At 36.1% G+C, this 19,766-nt stretch overlaps 1 protein-coding gene across 2 annotated transcripts in view; it reads left to right on the top strand.

The window, feature by feature from the left end:
* MTRR (5-methyltetrahydrofolate-homocysteine methyltransferase reductase) overlaps window positions 1-16,847 on the top strand; it is a 28,105-nt gene extending 11,258 nt beyond the window's left edge. The window contains exons 5-15 of one of the 2 annotated variants that reach the window (XM_005427925.2): window positions 896-1,268; window positions 4,140-4,262; window positions 5,874-6,027; window positions 6,801-6,889; window positions 8,509-8,689; window positions 10,033-10,075; window positions 10,498-10,684; window positions 12,934-13,052; window positions 14,523-14,615; window positions 14,692-14,847; window positions 15,807-16,847. In XM_005427925.2, the coding sequence (XP_005427982.1) occupies window positions 896-1,268; window positions 4,140-4,262; window positions 5,874-6,027; window positions 6,801-6,889; window positions 8,509-8,689; window positions 10,033-10,075; window positions 10,498-10,684; window positions 12,934-13,052; window positions 14,523-14,615; window positions 14,692-14,847; window positions 15,807-15,951 (1,663 nt within the window). In that variant the 3' untranslated portion in view covers window positions 15,952-16,847. The remainder of the gene's footprint in view (window positions 1-895; window positions 1,269-4,139; window positions 4,263-5,873; window positions 6,028-6,800; window positions 6,890-8,508; window positions 8,690-10,032; window positions 10,076-10,497; window positions 10,685-12,933; window positions 13,053-14,522; window positions 14,616-14,691; window positions 14,848-15,806) is intronic. The other variant, XM_031062766.1, reaches the window with a different exon arrangement.
* The last annotated feature ends 2,919 nt before the right edge of the window (window positions 16,848-19,766 follow it).

Below are 19,766 nucleotides of genomic sequence, written 5' to 3'. Positions count from 1 at the left end.
GCTGAACAGGTTTGGATTTTATTTCTTCATGATGCAGTGTTTGTGTAGGCATTTGGCTAAATGTTCTGAACCATTTGAAGTCCATTAAAGCTGGATACTCAGCACCTCATAGAAATGAGTTCTGCCTGAGCACAGTATGCCTTTTCAGTCTCAATTGCCATTAAGTAAAATTCCATTTTTAAAGTGTAATGCCTGGAAAATTAGTATTTAGCAGTTCTAGAAATTAAATAAGTCAGAGTAAGTAGAAGGGTTTGAAAATGTAGTTTCTTTTTTCTTTTTTCTTTTTTTTTTTCATTTTTCTCTTTTGGGGATGGGCAGAGGATCACTTTAGAGTAATTATGTAAGAAGATTTCTCTCTTTGCTGTAGAGGAATTATGTAAGAAAACAACTCCCTGTTTTGCTATTCTTTCTGGCCAGTAGGCTGCAGTCTTGGCTTAGTTATTTTGAACTGCTGCTTTTATTGGTTCTGTGCAGGGCAGTTGAACACAAACATTGTCATAACCATAAAACTTATCTCTTGTGTTCTGAAATAATAAAAATGGGCCATTAGTGTAAGCTATTGATGTTGCTGTTGCACAATGAAAAGTTGCATATTCTGCTGCCATTCCTTCAACTTTCTGTCATAAAGTTCAGCATATGAAAATAAAAATGAGAAACTGATGGAAGAGCAAGGCTGTTACACATTTTAGACCGTAAATTTACATAGTGGTAACAACTAAATATTTTTTTTTTACAAAGGAGTAATCTTGATAACAGCTGAAGATATATATATTAGAAATGGAAAGTGAATAGTGTTTTTTGCTTTTGTGGTCTTTCATTATCTGTAAATTACCAGTCCAGGAAGTCACAATAATTCATCCATGCATTTTTTCTTTTTTTTCTCCTCCATTCCCAGTTTGGAATTAGTGGTTGATCCTTGGATTGATGGACTTTGGCTTGCTCTCAAGGAAGCATTACAATTGCAGAAAGAGAAAGAAGGCATGAACAATGCTGTCAGTGCTGTTTCCAGCTCTCTCTCTACAGCTCCACATGCTGTGCATGAGCTAAAGTTAAGCTCTGAAGTACAGAACTTGAAGTTAGAAGATGAAGGAGCAAGGGGTTCTGATACTCTGTCACAGAAACTGGATGACATCAATCATGTGGCTCCAGCTAGAGATGCTGAACCTTCACTTGTTCATTCTGTCCCTCCTGTCTCTCAGTCTGCTCTTAATATTCCTGCCCTGCCACCAGAATATATAGAGGTGGAGTTTCAGGACACCCAGGGTGAGGTAAGGACTTCCCTTGAGTGATGGAAGCCTCTAGCTCTTGTAGGAGTATGAATGTATACTCCTACATGAGGCTCAAAAGAGCAAGTGAATGCTTACGTAACTGAGATGTGTCCCCATTGCAGGAGGCTTTTGAATTTTAAGTAAAAAGTCCATTTATATTGAATGTAGGTGCCACCATATGGGTTATGGACACTTATGTCAAGATATAATTCAGCTAAATAGCAAGTTGGTATTGCACTGTCAGGAAGGCAAGAATTCAAATCCTCTGTGGCTTACAACAGTGAAAACATCTTGCTGTAGTGAGGAGTACAATAAAGTTTCCATTCAAATTTTTTGTCCTTTCAGAATGCATTAAGAGGCTGTAAAATTGCCCAAAATCTTGCTGCATACTTAATAATGGAGAAACTTGTCCTTGTGAAAACATGATCATTATTGTGCTGAGGGAAATGGAAGATGAACTGTAGATCAAAAGCCAGTATGCTTTTCCTATTGAAGCCACATTGAACAAAGACGTGCTGTACTAAGAGAAGAATTATCATGTTGGCAGGAGTGACTCACCTTTTCTGGTTGTCTGCAGAATGCAGATGTTTCAGTTATCCATGCAAGGAAGCAGTGAAGCCTGGCTGCTCTTTAAATGACAGGGAGCCAGGAGCTGAGTGTGGTAACGAATCCAGCGTTGCTGTCCACTATCTAAGCAGTGCAAAGCAGGAGGTGGCAGCCCAGATCAGCCAAGAGTGCAGATCATCAGGCATGTTTGTGGGAATCTTGGCCCAAGCCAAGAAACTGGTCTCAAGATCTAGGCCTGGATCAACAGGATCTGTGTCCAGTTATGGGTGTGTGCTTGTGGTTCAGCTGCTGACCAGTGCTGCTCTAATGTAGCTGTGGCCAGGACTGAAGAACCAGTACTGAGCTGAGGTGGGGGCTCTGGGCCCAGTCCTCTGGTGTGGCTGCTCATGATCATGAAAGTCCTTTAGTATCCTCGGACTCTGACACTCTCTCTGTTGAGACTGTTAATGGAAATGCTGAGAGAATCCCTTAGTCTAGCTAATATAGTTATGGAAGAGTATATGGATTTAAACACTGGATAATTTTGCTTTTTTTTTAAACTTTGTATTGTTGGCTTTGCTCAGGTTGTTCAATTTAATAATACAAATTCTTCAGGTTTATGATTTAGAAGTGCTCTTCTATTAAAGAGTAATAGTTGGGTTGAGTGTGCTGCTACCGTCCTTAAAAGAGCCCATTTTCTTAAAGTCAGCATATATTCAGATTGATCTCTGAAATAGCTCGTCAGGTTCTAATACTGATGCCTTTTCTGTATGTAGAAAAAAAAGTTAATTTTGCTTTGGAACAGCAAATGGAAAAAGCTGAATCTGCTAATCTGGAACTCAGTGACAGATTAAAGATTATAGTCTAGATTTCATATATAAAACGGGATGATCATTTTCAGCCCCGGAAAGAATCAAATGCGTGTTTGTGGGTTTTTTTCCTTTGGAACTATTTTTGACATAGTTGGGTAGACCTTGTCAACAAGTAAGTTCTATGTAGGGTCATGTTTGGTTTTGCAGGTATCACACAATTCATGTTCTTTTTTGGTATCTCACATTGCAACAGCAGCTATGGATATTTTTTGCCAAGCAGAGCTGAAGTTTGTGTGTTTTGAAATTCATCAAGGTGAGGTTTGGATATTTCCAAACAGAAACTTCCTGCCATTTAAAGAAGGCCTGGTACATGGTCTGTCCAGTTACTGAAATGATCTTATCTTGGGCTGTTGAGTCTCAGGGTTGAATTAGCAAGTTGCTGCATACTAATAGCAGAGCAGAATAGTGAGTTGGTCTAAAGCATTTCTGGGAAGTGTAAGATAATACAATTTAGCTTAAATCTTGATTTCATTATGCTTTGAATTTGACTTGGAGGGAATACAAATATAGACAGTTACAGCAGCCCAGCTGATGCACAATGACTTGATATGGCCCAAGCTATTAATCACCATGTCAAAATCCTAAGAAAACAAAGAAACTTCCAACTGTTGGTCTCAAGGGATGCTCTTGTCTCCTTTTTTAAATAGATCTTCAGATGAACAAATACTCTCCTATTAGTAGGATGATTCTTTTACATTTGACAGAGTATTATTAAAGGCATTCGGTATCCCTCCTGCCTCTTTTTATTTTTGTCTGCATTGATCTCAAATGAAGCTTGCTTACTATAGTGATGGAAAAGTGAGGGCTGTATTCTGATCTTCAAGTGGCAGCCTTTGACATATGTGATCTGGAATTATTCTTGTGCCCATTTGTCATACTTGGGGCACATTCTTACCTGTCTAGAAATGTTGTGTTGTAACATGATGCTGTCTTGTAGAGTGAGTTTTGCTCATTAGCTCTAATTTAAAAATCCTTTTATAAGTTTCCTGTAATAGTAGACCCCAAATGGACCCCAAAGCCTTAAGCTGTAAACCTGCAATGATGTAACTTCTGTTCTTACTTCTTATGTCCATTCTGTACACCTAATAATCCTTTAATTAGGCGGGAGTTTTCTGGGGTTTAACATAAATGCCATTCTCTAATTGGCTATTTTCAAGGCATTTCTTGAAAAATGAAACAGCTCACTGCATTTGATAATAATGTAGGCCCATTAGACTGTTCAAGCCTACTGACTTTTTGTAATTGAATATATGCCAGTTATTGCTTAGATGTGATTTTTTAAAAAGAGCAAAACACTGTGTATAGAAATTCATGTTTTTCCTTATTGTTTTGAGTTGTTTTCTAAGATTCTTTCAAAAACAACCTGTACCAACACCAATTCCTGTATGTCATAGTAAGATGTCATAAAGCTGATTTGCATTTTTAGTGTAAGTTTTTGTGTCGTCTTTTTCAGAATCCGCATCTGTCTTCACTTATCTCAGAGGGAAGAACCTTTGAAGTGCCAGTTACAAAAGCAATTCAGCTCACTAGGGAAGATGCAGTAAAGACTGCATTGCTCTTAGAGCTTGATATCGCAGTAAGTTGGTGATGGCTTTTTCTTTAGTGGGTTAAAATAAAGGGTGAAAAACGTGTGTTATGTATAATAACTGAGGGGAAAAAATTATTTATTTGGCTGTTCAAAAAGAAAAAATAATTCTGTATTCAATAGGATGTCAGCTTAAATGTAAAGGTTAATTTATTTGCTGAAAAATAGGACTCCATGAAAGTCAAAACAGGAACAAAGTGTCAAGTTAATTACTTTGTTGTTCCATGGATATCATATTGAGTGAAATACCTTTATGAAGGGAATTTGCAGTGGAGAAAGGCAGTCAAGAAGTATTGAAAACGAGTAATTTTTCAGTTTATAAGTACACAACTTGAAGGATATTCAGAAACTATATAGTAAATTGTGACTGTTTATTATGGTGGGTAATCTACACAAGTAGTAATTTCGTTAACAGTATCAAGCAATAGGAATTAGCTCTTGAGCACTGTTTCTGCCTTTGACATTCATTTGCTCTGCCTTGTTAACATGCTACTCAAACTGTCAACCTTGGTTGCCCTCAGTTAAAAAACTGGTTTAGTTTATTCAGTGAAGATCATATTTTGTATACTGGTTTGAAGATGAAAGGCAGAGAGTGCTCGATATTACTTTATAGGAAAGCTTGAAAAGGAAAGAATGTTACTTTTGAGTGGTTTCCCAAATTGATAGAATATTACTTTTGGGATATTGTGATTTTTGGCAGCACCTTTTGTTGGACTCTCTTAGCCTAATCTGTCTCTATATACGAGACATCTTTAAATCTCAGTTATAAATAGATTCTATTAAGTTTTGAGCAACTGATTCTTTGAGTGACATGGTTTTTTGCACGTATTTGTATGTTTACATGCATTCTGTCATCAGCCCCCACTGAAAACATAAGCATTTTCTTGCCTTTTTCACCTAACATTCTTGCTAGTCTGTGTATGCAGGTCACTCACCTGATGCATAAGGAAAACATAATGATGCAAGTACAATTCTGCATGTTCCTTGAACAGGCAGAAGCTTGAGTTGCACACAACAGTTTCAACAGTTGCACACAAGAATCTCAGGCAGCTAACTAGAATCTAGGTCTTAAGATTTGAATTTTCACTGTGCTCTTGTCTGTTTTTTTTCTTCTTTTCCTCCAAAAAATAAAAGGAATTATGGTCACTTCTGTCACAATTCATCAAATAGTTTAACCAGCAAATTTTATTTTAGTGATGATGTGTATCTATAAAAAGTTACATTAATTATGAGGACTTCATTTCTGTGCTCTTCTCAAACCAGAAAATGTAGAACATCAGTAATTAATGATCTGGGCTGATTATATAACAAACCTCTTAATACGTATTTATTTTCTTTCTGTTTGGGCTGCTCAGCAGTTCTCATTAAAAAGTGTCCAAATATTTAAACCAGATAAGGAAAGACTTTTTCTAATTAGTAAGGTTAAGCCTGAAAAGAAAACATGACTACTTCATTTCTGATGTGCTCAAAACAGCAAAGTGTTAGTACAGAGTAAAAATATTTGACTTAATGTGAGCACAATAGTAGGAAGGTTGTTGTCAGAAATGGGAATGCCTTGGTTTGTAGTAAGATTTAATAGAAATATTTCATGTTTTAAAACAGGATACAGCTTTTGAGTACCAACCTGGAGATGCCTTCTGTGTAATATGTCCCAACAATGTCAGTGAAGTGGAAAAGCTTCTTCACATTTTGGGGCTTTCTGAAAAAGGAGACGACTTTGTTTGTGTAAAAGTTAAGCAGGGCACTAAAAAGAAAGGTATGGTGTGATGCACTGGTCATGGAACAGCACTCCTTTCTGTGTTGGTAGGAGTTGGTGTGCGTACTTTTGAATATTTTTACCTTTAGTATGGGAACACAGCTTTCTTTCATGGAGGCATGTTGGAACTCAGAGTGATGTGTTAAAAAAGAGGATGCAGAAGAATGCTGCTGCTGGTTTTACTGTAGTTGAGCTCTTGACTGGGAGCTGCAGCCTGGCATTGGCATCCATCCATCTCATTCTTACTCTGTGCTCCTTCATGTTTGTGGAGATAAGGCTTTAATCACATAAAGCAATCCCTCACTTGAAAGTAAAATCTCCTTGCACAACACTGCATGTCAGTCTGTTTTACATCCTAAGAGAGCTGCACTCCTCAAGGACAAGCCTTAATGCTGTTGCAAGGTGCCTTTTAATGGACTTGTGAGTCTATGGATGTGTTCTGCTGAGTCTTATGATGTCATACATCAGAAGAAGTGGCTTCAGGTTCAAGGCATGCCTGTGTACTGCTGGCTGGACCTGTGTGAATTACTCCTTTCTTGTATTGCAGTTGGAGTCTTAATGGTACTGCTGAGTTGTGCCTTTATTTTCAGAGGGTGGTGTAGGGCTCTTTGTTGTTCTGGTTTATAGGTAAATCAGTTCTCACCATGAGATTCCCTGCACTTTTGAGGGCTGCACAAGTTGTCCATTAAGTATGAGATGTGTGATGCCACTTTTGTGTATTAATAGATGCACATTTTACTTTGTTTTTGTTTTTTGTTCTCCCACTGAACTAGGAGCAGTTCGTCCACAACACATCCCTGAAAGAAGCACTCTCAAATTCATTCTAACCTGGTGTCTGGAAATAAGAGCAATTCCCAAAAAGGTGTGTATGTGTTTTTTCTTCTAAAGAGAAATCAGTATTACAGATCTGTCCTTGCTTTGTGTGTAGTTATGGTATCTCTTGGTGAATAAGGATTGTCAGTTTGTATGGTACTGTTTGTACTTTACTCTGAGAAAAGTCACTTCTGGTAGTTTATCTGGCAGACATTCCTGTTCTGCGGTGTCTTGATTCATGACTAGTCTGGAAGAAAGTAGAAAAGTATTAGATGACTCAGTGCCAGATAACTGGGAAGACTGACTGAACCTAGCCCCATAGTCATTTCAAAGTAAACAGTTTTTTTAATCAGAGGGAGCCACATCTGTCAAGTTTTGTTGCTAAAATACATGTTTCTGTATGCAAATGTACCACAGTGTCCTTTACAATAGCTCAGTTAGAGCATGGTGCTGGTAACCCTGTGTGGACCATTCACTTAAGAGCTGGAGTTGATGATCCTTGTGGGCCCCTTCCAACTCACAACGTTGTGTGAAATCTGTGAAATTTTAAAGCTTTTTTGTAACATTTCAGTAACATAGCAGAATTTAAAAGAAGATTTTTGCTTTTTTAGTATTTGTTCTCACAACATGTATGTATTATTATCAAAGCTTTCAACTGAAAATGTATCTGTATTTCTGGTATCGTCAAAACATATTTTAAAGATAGCTTTATGTGAAAGATGAAGCTAAATGATTGTGTGGTCAGGTCTCTGAGGGAAATCAGTTTTTGGGAGGACCTTTTTACTCAATTTAGTGGATTTTGCAGCAGAAGAGAATATTCCTGTTGTTCCAATCTTTTCAAAACTGCATTTAATATTTTTGAAAATTTGTCTCAGCAATAAGAGTAGGCAGAGAGTATGGGCTGGGGAATATCACTGAAGCCAGTTTTTATAACCTGTCTGCTGTATTAAGTCTTCAGCCTGAAATGTGCTTTATGTGACTCCATACTCAAAACTATTGTCTGGAAGCTCTATGGTTGAGCACACATTATTTTTCAAGTATTCCTTTGTGTAGAATGTGTCATCTGATTGCATTTGGTGTTTTCTATCACTTTTCTTTTATGCACTGTGTCTATTTCCATCTTTCTTTTTGAAAAAAAACCTTGTAACTACTTACATCTGATCTTCACTTTATCTTACAATGCTCAATTTAGCTTTCCTTTAAGAAAAGTTTACACCACCAGTGTGTAGGCATAAAGTATAGAATAAAACACCACAACAACATTAACATGATTCATTTAATACCATACTTTATTTATAGTTGTACCTCTTCTCATTTCCTGACTTCTGTACCCTGGCAAATGGTGTTTTGTCTTGAATTGTGTTATGGAGCTGCCTAACTAAAGTGTAAATAGGGGCAATAAGAGCACCTTTCAAAAATCTGGAATTTTGGGGGGAAATGGCTTGTGCCTATTTTTTTGTCTCTTCCTCACCCAGGCTAAGTAGGATTTTCTGATGTGCCAACTTGTTGTAGACATTAGAAGAGCAATAAAAAAATACATATAAATAAAGTTTATTATCCATTAACCTACTTCCTGTCCCCAGGCAACCCAAGTATTTCCCAGTTTTGTGCTAATTTTCCCAAATGGACAAGTTTTTTACCCTTCACTATTTCCTTTCTTCCCTACAGGCATTTTTGCGAGCTCTTGTAGAATGTACCAGTGATGCGGGAGAAAAACGGAGGCTTCAAGAGCTTTGCAGCAGACAAGGAGCCTCTGATTATACTCACTTTATTAGAGATTCTAATGTTTGCCTCCTGGATTTACTTCATGCTTTTCCAAGTTGCAAGCCTTCACTTAGCCTGTTAATTGGTAAAAGACTGATTTAGATTTAATTAGATTTGGTTTCTGAAAATGCATCAGGCTAAATGTTCAATTTCCCAAGAAAGGGGAGTAGCTGTTCAGTTAACTGCTTTAGGAATATAGTTTCTATAGTGATCAAGCTGAAACTCTTGTTGAGGAACAAAGCTCTGTTCTATGGTTCATAGTCCTTGGCTTTCTTTCTGCAAACATTTAGGTTCATTCCAATGCTTTGACTCTGCATTACTCCTGTACATAAAAAGTAAGCATAAGGTGCTTGCAGGATTAGGGTCTTAATGAATTAGTTCATCAATTGTTTACAATTATAAAAGACATATTTTTACAACTCCTAATTTCTCTGCCTACATGGTCTTTTCTTGCACTTTTACCTGTTGAAACAGAATACTCTTCCCAGTAGATCTGTATTTATGCTATGTCTAACACACTCACAGGGTTCCTGATATAAAATACTGAAAGGATGGGACTACAGCTGTTACCATGTCAAATACATCTGAAATTGCTGGCAGTTATTTTTCAAATTAAAATCCAGAGTTTCTTGATATGTTTCATAATAGGAGTCAAAGAAATTGCTTTCTGGGTTCTTGCAGTCATTATGTCCACCTTTACCCAAAATTGCTGAATGGATTTAGTGTCTTGTTTAAGTAATTTCATTGCACTACCTTTTCTTAACTCCACCTAGCAACTATCTTATATAGCAGAGCACCTTTAAAATATGTCAGAGTGTGCATGTGCTGACAAAAAGAGTAGTTCTGCTTTTGTACATACATAGATAGACATAAATGTTTTTGTGATATATATAGGGGCTTGCTTGTTCAAAAAATGCCCCGTGAGCTCCTGCATCTTGTTTTTTCAGCTGAGATTTCAAAACTTTGCATAGGTAATCAGTGGTTTGAAACTGAACTGGCACATCTGCTTCTAGGACACTGTATATAGGAAGCATTCAATAAAGCAGTCTCTATTGTGAGAGCTTTTGAGCTCATAGAGGAAAGGTGGAGAAAATTAAATTTCAAACTTCACCTCATCTGAGGTGAAGCAACTGGCAGCTCTTCTGTACACCTTACAGTCATTTTTGTTTGACCAAGAACCCTATAAATTAAGTGTTATGGTCTCATTGTATAGGATCCCTAATTGATGTTCCACAAAGTCTAAAACCCATCCAAAATAGAGTTCAGGTCTTAATTGCTTGTTTCTGAACCACAAATACTGAATGTTACTAGAATAAAATTTCAATTAAATTAAAATACTTTCTAATCTGTTGTAGTGTAAACACTCATTATACAATATCTTTATTGGGGTGAATCAAATGAGTGATATATTTCTTTTCTGTTCTTCAGAACATCTTCCTAAATTACAAGCCAGATCCTACTCTGTCTCAAGGTAATGAAATATTCAAATTGTATCTTCTTAGTTATTTAGGTATGGGGTTTTTCTCAAATCTGTTTGTGTACGTTAGAATCTGAGGAAGAGGGAGAGGAGTAAATAGTTGTGACCCTGTTAGAAAAAACATTGACTATTTCAAAGAACATTGTTTTGAGTGTGTGGCAAGACTTTGGTAAAGCTCTCAAGAACAAGCTCACACATGGGTAAATCTGGTAGGAATTTGGATTCCCTTCTGTAGACACTGGCCTTTGACTCCTGCCTTGAAACAATTTCTAACTAAATATTAATATTATGCAGTTAGCTGAACATTGAGTATCTTGATTCAATTGAAATAGTTTGGGCTGCAAATAGACCTGCTGCAAGATTGTACAGCTGTTTCTCAGGGTTTAGGTTGGTTTTTAATATTTTTGTCTTTGCAGTTCAGACTTATATCAGCCAGGAAGGCTGTGCTTTGTATTTAATATTGTGGAGTTCCCTGCTGGTCCCTCTAGACCAGTCTCACGGAAAGGAGTGTGTACAGGGTGGCTTGCTGAGTTAGTTGCACCTCTACTTCACCCCAGTAAAAACTCTCAGGGTACAAAAGGAGAAAGCTCTTCAACTGAAAAGGTATGAATATTAGCTTTAAAGTCATTAACTGTTAAATCTATGCATGTCTGAAACAACTGCAGGTTTCTTTGTTCACTGCTGTGATGTAGTGCATGTGGTTTGGCAGCATAAACCTTAATTTTGCAGTTCTACCCTACTTCTGTATAACATGTCCATAACTTGATTCTTAAACACTAAATTTAAATTTTACTTATCTGTGCATGCCTAAATTGTGAAATTTCCCATTACTGAAAGGCCAGAGTTGTTTTCCACCCCTCTGTAGCTCTAAGTGTATCTTGAAGGATGTTTTCGTGGACTAAACTACCACTGTGTAATTAAATGGTTGTGACTGTTTACGTCACAAGAGAGAGGCTCTTGGTCATTTCCAGGAAGCAGTGGCAGGTATTAGGGGAGAAACTGTAAAACTCACATTTCTTGTCAGGTCTTCCAGAGTTTTCAAAGGCCAGGTTATTGAATATGACACAAGGGACAGTCCTCTGTGGTTTTTTTCTGACATATATCAGTGATTGTTTGGCATAGTTGATATTACAGGGAAAAGGTACTTCTTTATTTTTTTCCCCTCATTTCATTTTGTGGCAGAGATTCTGTGTAATTAATCCATCTCAAAGTCACTAGGTCTAAGCTAATTATTAAAAAATAGGAATTCTACTATATAATTGCTATGTGTGATATACATATCTTTTCTCTAAAAGAACTACTGGCAGCCTAATCTATATTTGATTATGACAAATGGAAACAAGAATAGAATTTGGTTGAAAGAAAACTGTGCCAATAACTCAAAGTGTCAGTCAGACAAAATGGGGAAAAACACCATACAAGTTATCTTCATTTTTTAAAACTAATGCAAAGATTAATATGTGCATCATATATCTTATTCCAGTATTCATGTCTGCTCTTTATTTAAAATATAATTGATTTGAAATTAATTAAAGATCAAACAAGAAAAAGAGGTGGATAAAAAGAAAAAAAAAGATTATTACAAAATGAGTCTGGATAAAGTTTAGAAACTATTTTGTCTACTGCACAAGCTAGAATTCAGCATAGATAAATGGGCAGCAATGCACATAGATTGCAGAAATATATGGGATAGGCACACAAAACAGATGAGTGTGATCTTATGCAAAAATATATTAGATTAATTGAATACACTTTACAGTATAAATGTGTTTACCATTTGCAGTCTGTTTTGAAAGAATGACCAGTTTGGAATCAGTGTATGTATGTGTATATACATATATATATAAGTATCATTCCCCACCAGCAAGAATTATTCTATTTTTTTAATCATCATGAAACTAGGAAAATAATGCTCTTTAACATTATTATATCTGTAGTGAAGTATAAAAAAAATAGCAGTGCTAAACTATTCAGATTTACACAACAGACTTTAAATAACTTGGTCTAGTGCCATTCTCCTTCGTTAAACTTGAAAGGAAATTCAAATCCTTTCATAATTAATGTGCAAAACAAATTAGATATTTGCTTATGACTTTAATGTGTGAAGCTCTGCTATGGCTGCTGCTGAGTCTTGAATAATCTCTTGGAATTAAAAATAGTAATCTCTTGTTTTCTATAGATTTTGTTGGCCATGTCTCAGAGGATGGGTATAGAGCTCATATGAAAATATAACTTCCTTTCTGACACAGATATGAAAATTAGAATTACTGTTTATAACTGGGATTATATAAAACATTTTCCAAGATCTTTGAGCTGTTATGTGCCTCCCCTCACCCGTATGCACTTTTGAAAATCATGTCAAACTTTCATGAAAATTAAGAAAGCAGGCTCTTTACCAGTAGGCTTCAATTCACTATAAACAAATCCTGACCTCCCACAATGTAAAAAAAGGTTGAGTTGCCTTTGATAGCAATAAACTAGCTTTAGTTCCCTTTGAATGCCAACAGCAAACTTTCCGTGCATTCTGAACAGTATTCCCCAGATTTGTGGTGCAATCACTTTTCATATTCAGCAACTCATGTCTGTGTGGTTTATCCTAGTTTTCCTCCAGATGGATTAATAGGTTTGTAAATATGGTGTGGTTTTGTTGCTTGTTTTTTTTTCTCCACAGACTTCTGTAAGATTTTATTCTAAATGTCTGTGTGGCATTAAAGATGAACTCTGAAGCTCAGGATTTGGAAGGCTGTGTGGGTACATATGCTGTGTAAATATCCTGAAGGTTCTAAAAATGTCATGGCGTTTTTACTGCTTAAGAATACCCTTCAATTATATTTTACCTGATTTTATTTTAGATCTCTATTTTCCCTCGTCCAAACAATGCTTTCCACTTACCTGCAGACCCATCTGTGCCGTTCATTATGGTTGGTCCAGGAACAGGAATTGCACCATTTATTGGTTTCCTACAACATAGGTATGTACCAAGTTGTTTTCTGGAGAGCAGCCTTTTTATGTTGAGGAGAAATACAGCCTGAGGGTTTGAGTATAAATGCAGTTAATTTTTTTTCCTTTTTGTAATGGTGATATGCTGATTATAAGCAGTCTTAATAATTTTAAACAAGCATTTTTCATGTATTTGTTTGTTTTTCAAAGTAGTAAAACTTACATTTTCATCTGACTGTATTTACTATTCATAGTAGATATATGAGAATTTGGGTGAATTGCAGAAATAGTAATAAGAAATTAAATCCTTTATCTCTTTGTGTTGCTGGTGGAAGGCCTGTAAGAGTATGATAGTTTTTTATAATGTGTTGATTTTTAAGTTTGTTATTCAATCCACTTCCTTGAGAAACAGCATCTATATTAAAAGGCATGTTGAATGTCTAGTTTTCTCCCAAATCCTCTTATTTTTGTGTGGTTTACATTTTGGTATTTTAAGATAAGGAGCTTGGCACCAGAACCTTCAACTCAGCAGTAGTCTTGGTGTTTCAGAGTTTTGTGTGAGAGAAGGTGGATCTCTTATTTTCCCTCTCCAGCTGCAGCAATGTAATTTTGCAAGGCAAAGAGATGTTTGTTCAAAAAGTGACAGCACATCACCAAGAATATGTAAAGCCTTAATCATTCTGAGGGAAAGAAGAACAGGAAGAGTGAAGTATTTGGGTGGGAATGGTTCTAAGTTTTAAAGGTAACCAACACATACTCCAATGTGTTGGTTGGACTCATTAGTTCCAGCAAGGTAATGGAGTTTCTTGGGTCCTATAGCAATTTTCAAAACATTTTATTTGAGGGAAAAGTGAAACTTTTACATGGTGTTTCTAGCTCCATGCTTTGCTTTAGCCAAATCATTTTGTACTCCTTAATTTTGATTCTCAAATATACCTTTACCTCTCAAAAGTATTTTGCATTTTATTTTAAAGTATAAATGAAATATCTCTCTCTTGGTGTAACTAGAAAATGGCAGCTAAAACTCCTTTAAAATAACACTTCCAGCATTATTTCAAGAAAATGAAATTATTTTTCTGATGATGTGGTAGTTAATAAATTGTTATTCATAATATCTAGCAGGTATCAACCACTAAATAGAAAGCCTTCTAAAACTGCTGAGTTTCCCCAGGTGGTTTAACATAGCTTCCAATGAAGGATAAAAGGCAGTGATTATCTAGGTAGTGATTCAGCAGTCAGGATTATTTTGTGAGATGTTTGCATATGTCAGTCTTGACTGTTTCAGTATGAAACTGTGGCAAAAAAAAAATTATTGATCTTGAGCTAGTCTGAAAGTGGGTAGTCAAGAAAATCAAATGAGAGTTTGACTTTGATTTACCTAAATCATTTTACGTTTCTGCAAATCCAGAGGCTTTTTAAAATATTACTTTATACGAGAATTAGGTTATATATGTTTCAGAATCTTCACGTGATAAAAAAGGATTGATTTTTTTTTCTTTAGGCAAAAGCTCAGAGAACAACATACAGACTGGCAATTTGGAGAAACATGGCTGTTCTTTGGTTGTCGGCATCAGGATCGAGACTATTTGTTCAAGCAAGTTCACTATTTTGTGTTCATGAGGGAATGGTCATTTCTGAGCCATTGCTAACAGGTTTTTATTACCTTGCAGAGATGAGCTCCAATGTTTTCTTAAAAATGGAACCTTAACTCATCTTAAGGTTTGTTTCTCAAGAGACTCTTCAACTGCGGAAGTGGCCCCACCTAAATATGTGCAAGATGTCCTTAGGCTTTGTGCTAAGGAAGGAGGTTACTTCTATATATGTGGGTGAGTAGAGTGGAAATGGGCTGTTCAGAAAGAGAGTAGCAGAAGTTTGAGGCTTTGGAAAGACTTAGAGCTGTCTGAAAGAAAGGACCAATATGATGCTGAAAGAGCCTTCCTGGAGAGCTAGACTGTCATCCCTGTGTCCACTGTTTTCCAGTATAATCTTGAAATACAGCTTGTAACCACACAGTTTCACTGATTGTTTTAATCACTTATTATTTATTTGCCTTTTTTTGTTCAGTATTCAATTAAATTATAGGAAATTTCAAGCCAATTGATTTCTCTTTAGAAAATGATGTATGTGAATAGATGTGATGAGAAACTGCTCATCTGTGAGACAATAGCAGTCTTCCGTGTTCCAGGTTTAGATGCTCCAGAATGCCAAAGCTCTGTCATAGTAATAAATTTTACAGTGGGATGTTTTGTTTGTGGATGCTGACTTACCTGGAGGTTCAAGGTTTTTTGAAAGCGTCTTGATAAATGGACAGACTGTTTGCATATAGAGCCCAATGTTAATGTGTTCCCCTGCAGGTGTAAATGTCAGCTATTTGTATTGAAAATAGCATTATTAATACATGAGGTGTTTGGTACCAATTTTTGTTGGCTTTTTTTTTTAACGTTGGAACAGTATAGTGATATAGGAATCAAAACTCATTCAGCAGGTCCAGTTCTTCCTTAAAGAAACCAATTATTCTCTGCCAGCTCAACTAGGATTGCAAGGTTTTTTACTTACGAATTACAGCATGCTAAAAACTATGTAGTGTTTGATTGAGAGAAACCCTAGTTAATATCAGTGCTCAGCTACAGGAAAACTCTTGAGAATCATGCTGTACAATATAAAAGCTATATTTTTGTTTGGAATTTTTTTAATGATTCTTTCCTCTATTGTCCTGCCTCTGAAGCTATTGATAAATGGGGAAATATACTATCACACTTTTCCTCCTCTGTTTTTTAATTTTCAGAGATAAGAAGCACATGGCTGATGATGTAAGTGATGCTATAGTAGACATTTTAAGCAGGGAAATGGAAGCTGACAAATTGGAAGCAATGAAGATTCTGGCCATGCTTCGAGAAGCAAAACGATATTTGCAGGATGTTTGGAGCTAATTGTTGAGCTTTTCCTATATCTTTGTAATACAAAATACTTCCTTTTACACATCTGTTTTTGACTGAAAGTTACTGCCAAAATTCTGTCAGTAGTCGCACAAAGGTTAACTTTCTCTATAGACCTTTCCAACAGGTACATGAAACCTTTTAAATGACAACAAACCAGGCTGGCCTTTGAAGTGTATGGTTTTTTAGAGATGTTTCCTATTGGACTGTCTCAGTGCCTTGATTTTTCATTAAAGATTGGGTTCCTTTCATTCTTAAGATTGGGTTCCTGTATAAACTAAAAACTTATGCACTTGTACAACCATAATTGTATGTTCACATTACATCATGTATCTTTTCCTGTAATATATACATAAAGAAGTTACTGAATAAATATGTTACACAATAATCTGTGAATCATGAAATAACATTACTGACTTGTCAAGATTGTCTTGAACACTTCCTAGATACTTCCTGAAACTGCTTGTATTTTTTCTTCTTGCACTATGACAATAACAGCAAAAGGAGTGAATGTCCAGGATGTTCCACAGAAAGGTTACTGAAAAATTTCAACTCCAAAGTTCTCTTTAAATAATTACCTTTTCTATCAGATCATTACATCATGTCTCAAAACTTGTAACACACCATTTTAATGCTTATTAGATCTTCCTGCATAATTCTTTTGAAATTGTTTTCATTCCTGTCTCTGAAACATTTGTGGTTTAATTTATGCACAGACTCACCAGTTGTGATGGATTTGGTTGATGGGATAATATTGCTTGGTAAATACTTTCTCAGATTGCTAAATTAATCTTCTGAAATTGAAGACATAGAAAATATGGTATTTTGAAAGTAGTTGCCCTTATGTACGGGCACCCACTGCAGAATAAAGTGGCTGAAAGCAAATTACTGAAGTGTGTGGTTGTCTTTCTAACAAGAGACATTTGGAGTACAAATAGGTGGAAAAGTAAAAGTAAGTCCTTCAGGCTTCTCTTCAGAGCCCTGCTCTCTTCCCTCTGCTTTTTCTGACTTCTAAACATCCATGTTGTTTCCTCGATTCCAAGTCATGCTTAGACCTTTAAAGATAAGCACAAAGTGTGAGTAAATGTTTTAGGCAAATCATTATTGATTTCTTGGGAGGAATTGTAGTTTTGTTTTGACTTACACATAATCAGAACCACATCACTTGCTGCAACTTTTGTTGTTTTCTAGCCATTGTTAGTTAACTGGTACGTAAATTTTTTAAAAAATGAAAAATTAGAATGATCAGTTAGAATAAAACCATGTGTTTAAAGAAGAAACATTCCAGTGAAGTTCCTGGAAGTAAGGTTATGATATAACCTGTGCAATGATTATTTAAGTAACCTTGGAAGATATCAACTAAAATTTTGTGCAGGAGTTCTTCAGCAGAGTGGTTATATCAATCTCTGTCCTGTAATCTCTGCAGAAAAAACTCCATAGAGAGAGGTGGCTTACAGTAATTGCAAGCTGCATTTTCTAATCTTTAGCACATAGAAGTGCTTCTTTTTCAAAAGTACTCTAATTTTAAACTCATGGAAATGATGAACACAATGCAAATGTCAACATTTTGCATCAGTGAATCAGCTTTACATATTTTTGAAACCTATTAATGAAAGAAAAATCTACTAGTTTTAGAATAATAAAGGTAAATCTTTAACCACCTTCTGTTGGCTTGGGCTTGTTTGGAAAAAGCACTTGCTATATCATGTGTACTCTCAGTTTAGGGTTTTCTGTTCCACTTGAAAGTGCTTGGAGATTACAGGAAAAGCAATGATTTTCTGACTGCTAGCTTCAGCTTTCCCCATATCTCTTGCAGGTATTAATTTTCAGTCTTACATCCCATGATCCAGGAGTTGCAGTGACCATTTTGGTAATATTGCAGGTCACTGCATGGCACCCTTTGGGATACTGACAGCTGAGTGTCCTTTTCTGACTGTGTACATTGCATTTCACAGATGTACAGTTGGTGTCTGCACATTTCTCCTCTCCTTTATCAATCCTCAGCAAAATTAAAACATTTGGATGATTAAGTGGTAAATCCTTAGTTAAGCATGTGAGCTTTATTATGATGTCTTAGAACCACAAAAAATTGTTGCAGGTTATTATTAAATTTATAACTGCGTGGTGCAAAGCCCAAAGCTCAAATAACTCCAGCAACCATCACTGTGTGTTACCTGAGGAGGAAGTTTCTTTCAGCAACATTGAATGAGGAGGACTTCTGAGATACAGGAATCATGGAGATGGAAAAGGCTTGCAGTAAAAGCTGTGTTTTTCTTAATTGTATTGTGTTTTTCTGTAATTAGATAATGCTGATTTATGACTCAGTGTTTCTTTTAGAAGAGCATACAAGGGTGGGTTTTATTAAATTTTCTAAACTTAAGGAGGGTATTTTTTTAACATCTTTTAATTTTCTTCTATTAGAGAAATACCACGTATCTGCTTTTCCTCAAAATTACAGAATTTGTTACAGAATACCTTTGTTATTTAAAAGAAATAGTGAAGATTGTGTGCAGTTACATTTAGGAGGTTTGCAATTTTTATGCTGCTAACAAGGACTAGTGGTTGTGCTAAAGCTGCTGTCCCAGAGCATTGCTTATGGCCTATTTTCTCAGTAGTTTTTTAATGCTATTCTGAATTTGTGAAACAGGGTCGATGTTGAAATTTCTCTTTTAAACTACAGTTTTTAAAGGAAGGTTGACTTACCAAATTATTAAGGTCATGCCAAATTTTTTTCAGTTTGCTGCTTCTAAATTAAAGCTGACTTTCCTGCACCCGGAAGCAGAAGTAGTATTGGCATTTTTCTCGCCCCTCTTTTTCCTTTCCTTTCCTTTTCTTTTCCTCTTCTCTCCCATCTTTTCAGGAAATCTAGCATATTGGCAGAAATAGAATGAATAGGATTTTTTAGCAGTGTCTGAAGATACTGAGTATCTTGAGAAGTTTCTTTTGGAAAATTACAAGGCCAGATGAAAGAAATGGCAGAATCACATAACATTTTAAGGGTTGAACTTACTGAATGGCACCTTAGGTATTGAACAGCACAGGGGTGAGGGGTTGGAGAGAGGTTATTGGGAGTAAAAATACTGGTTGATTAGGTCTCTCATAAGCTCTTGGAGTAAGGGGGGCTGTGTTGCAAAGAATAGTGCGTTGGCAATTTTGAAATAGGGAAATAGGGAAATAAACTTCATCATTTCCAGTTATCATCAACCATGATTTGCGATGAATCACACAGTGTTCTACACAAAATGAAATGTTTTGTTCTAAGGGGATTTAGATCACTGAGATGAATCTTTTGGAGTAGATTTGCAAACACTGTTTTATTTAGTAAAATTGGCTTGTCCTCTGTCAGTACTTGTTCTGCCCAACTTTGTGAGGAGAGCAGTACCAACTGATGTGCTATGCTTGTTGAATCTGTTTCACACAGAAGCCTTGCCCTATTTTTCATGAGTCCTGGGGAATGTGTTGTGTATTGCTGTCTGCTTGTTTCCTTTGGAAACTAAGCCCAAAACCACAGTTTTTGGCTTAACTGTTCAAATTTTACTTTTGGAACTGGAAATAGGGAATAAGAGTATTAGTTAAAGAGAAAGTAGGTTTTGCTAGTACTGTAATTAGGAATTCTGCTCATAAGTTTCTTTCTTTATGTCTTTATGTGTTCATGTTACTCTGTCTGAAAGCCTAAAGTAAAGTAGGAGATGAACAAGGCCTCCCAGCTCAGATCACTGCCTGATACAGATCAGCATATATGTGTATACCAGGGAATGTTCTTGTACTAAATTTTATCCCTGAAATAATGGACTTTTAAATGCAGTCTT

Source organism: Geospiza fortis, unplaced genomic scaffold (genome assembly GCF_000277835.1).
Source record: "Geospiza fortis unplaced genomic scaffold, GeoFor_1.0 scaffold64, whole genome shotgun sequence".
In the NCBI taxonomy this organism is placed as follows: Eukaryota; Metazoa; Chordata; class Aves; order Passeriformes; family Thraupidae; genus Geospiza; species Geospiza fortis.
Note: the sequence above shows the minus strand (reverse complement) of the source record. Positions and strands in the feature narration are given on the sequence as shown.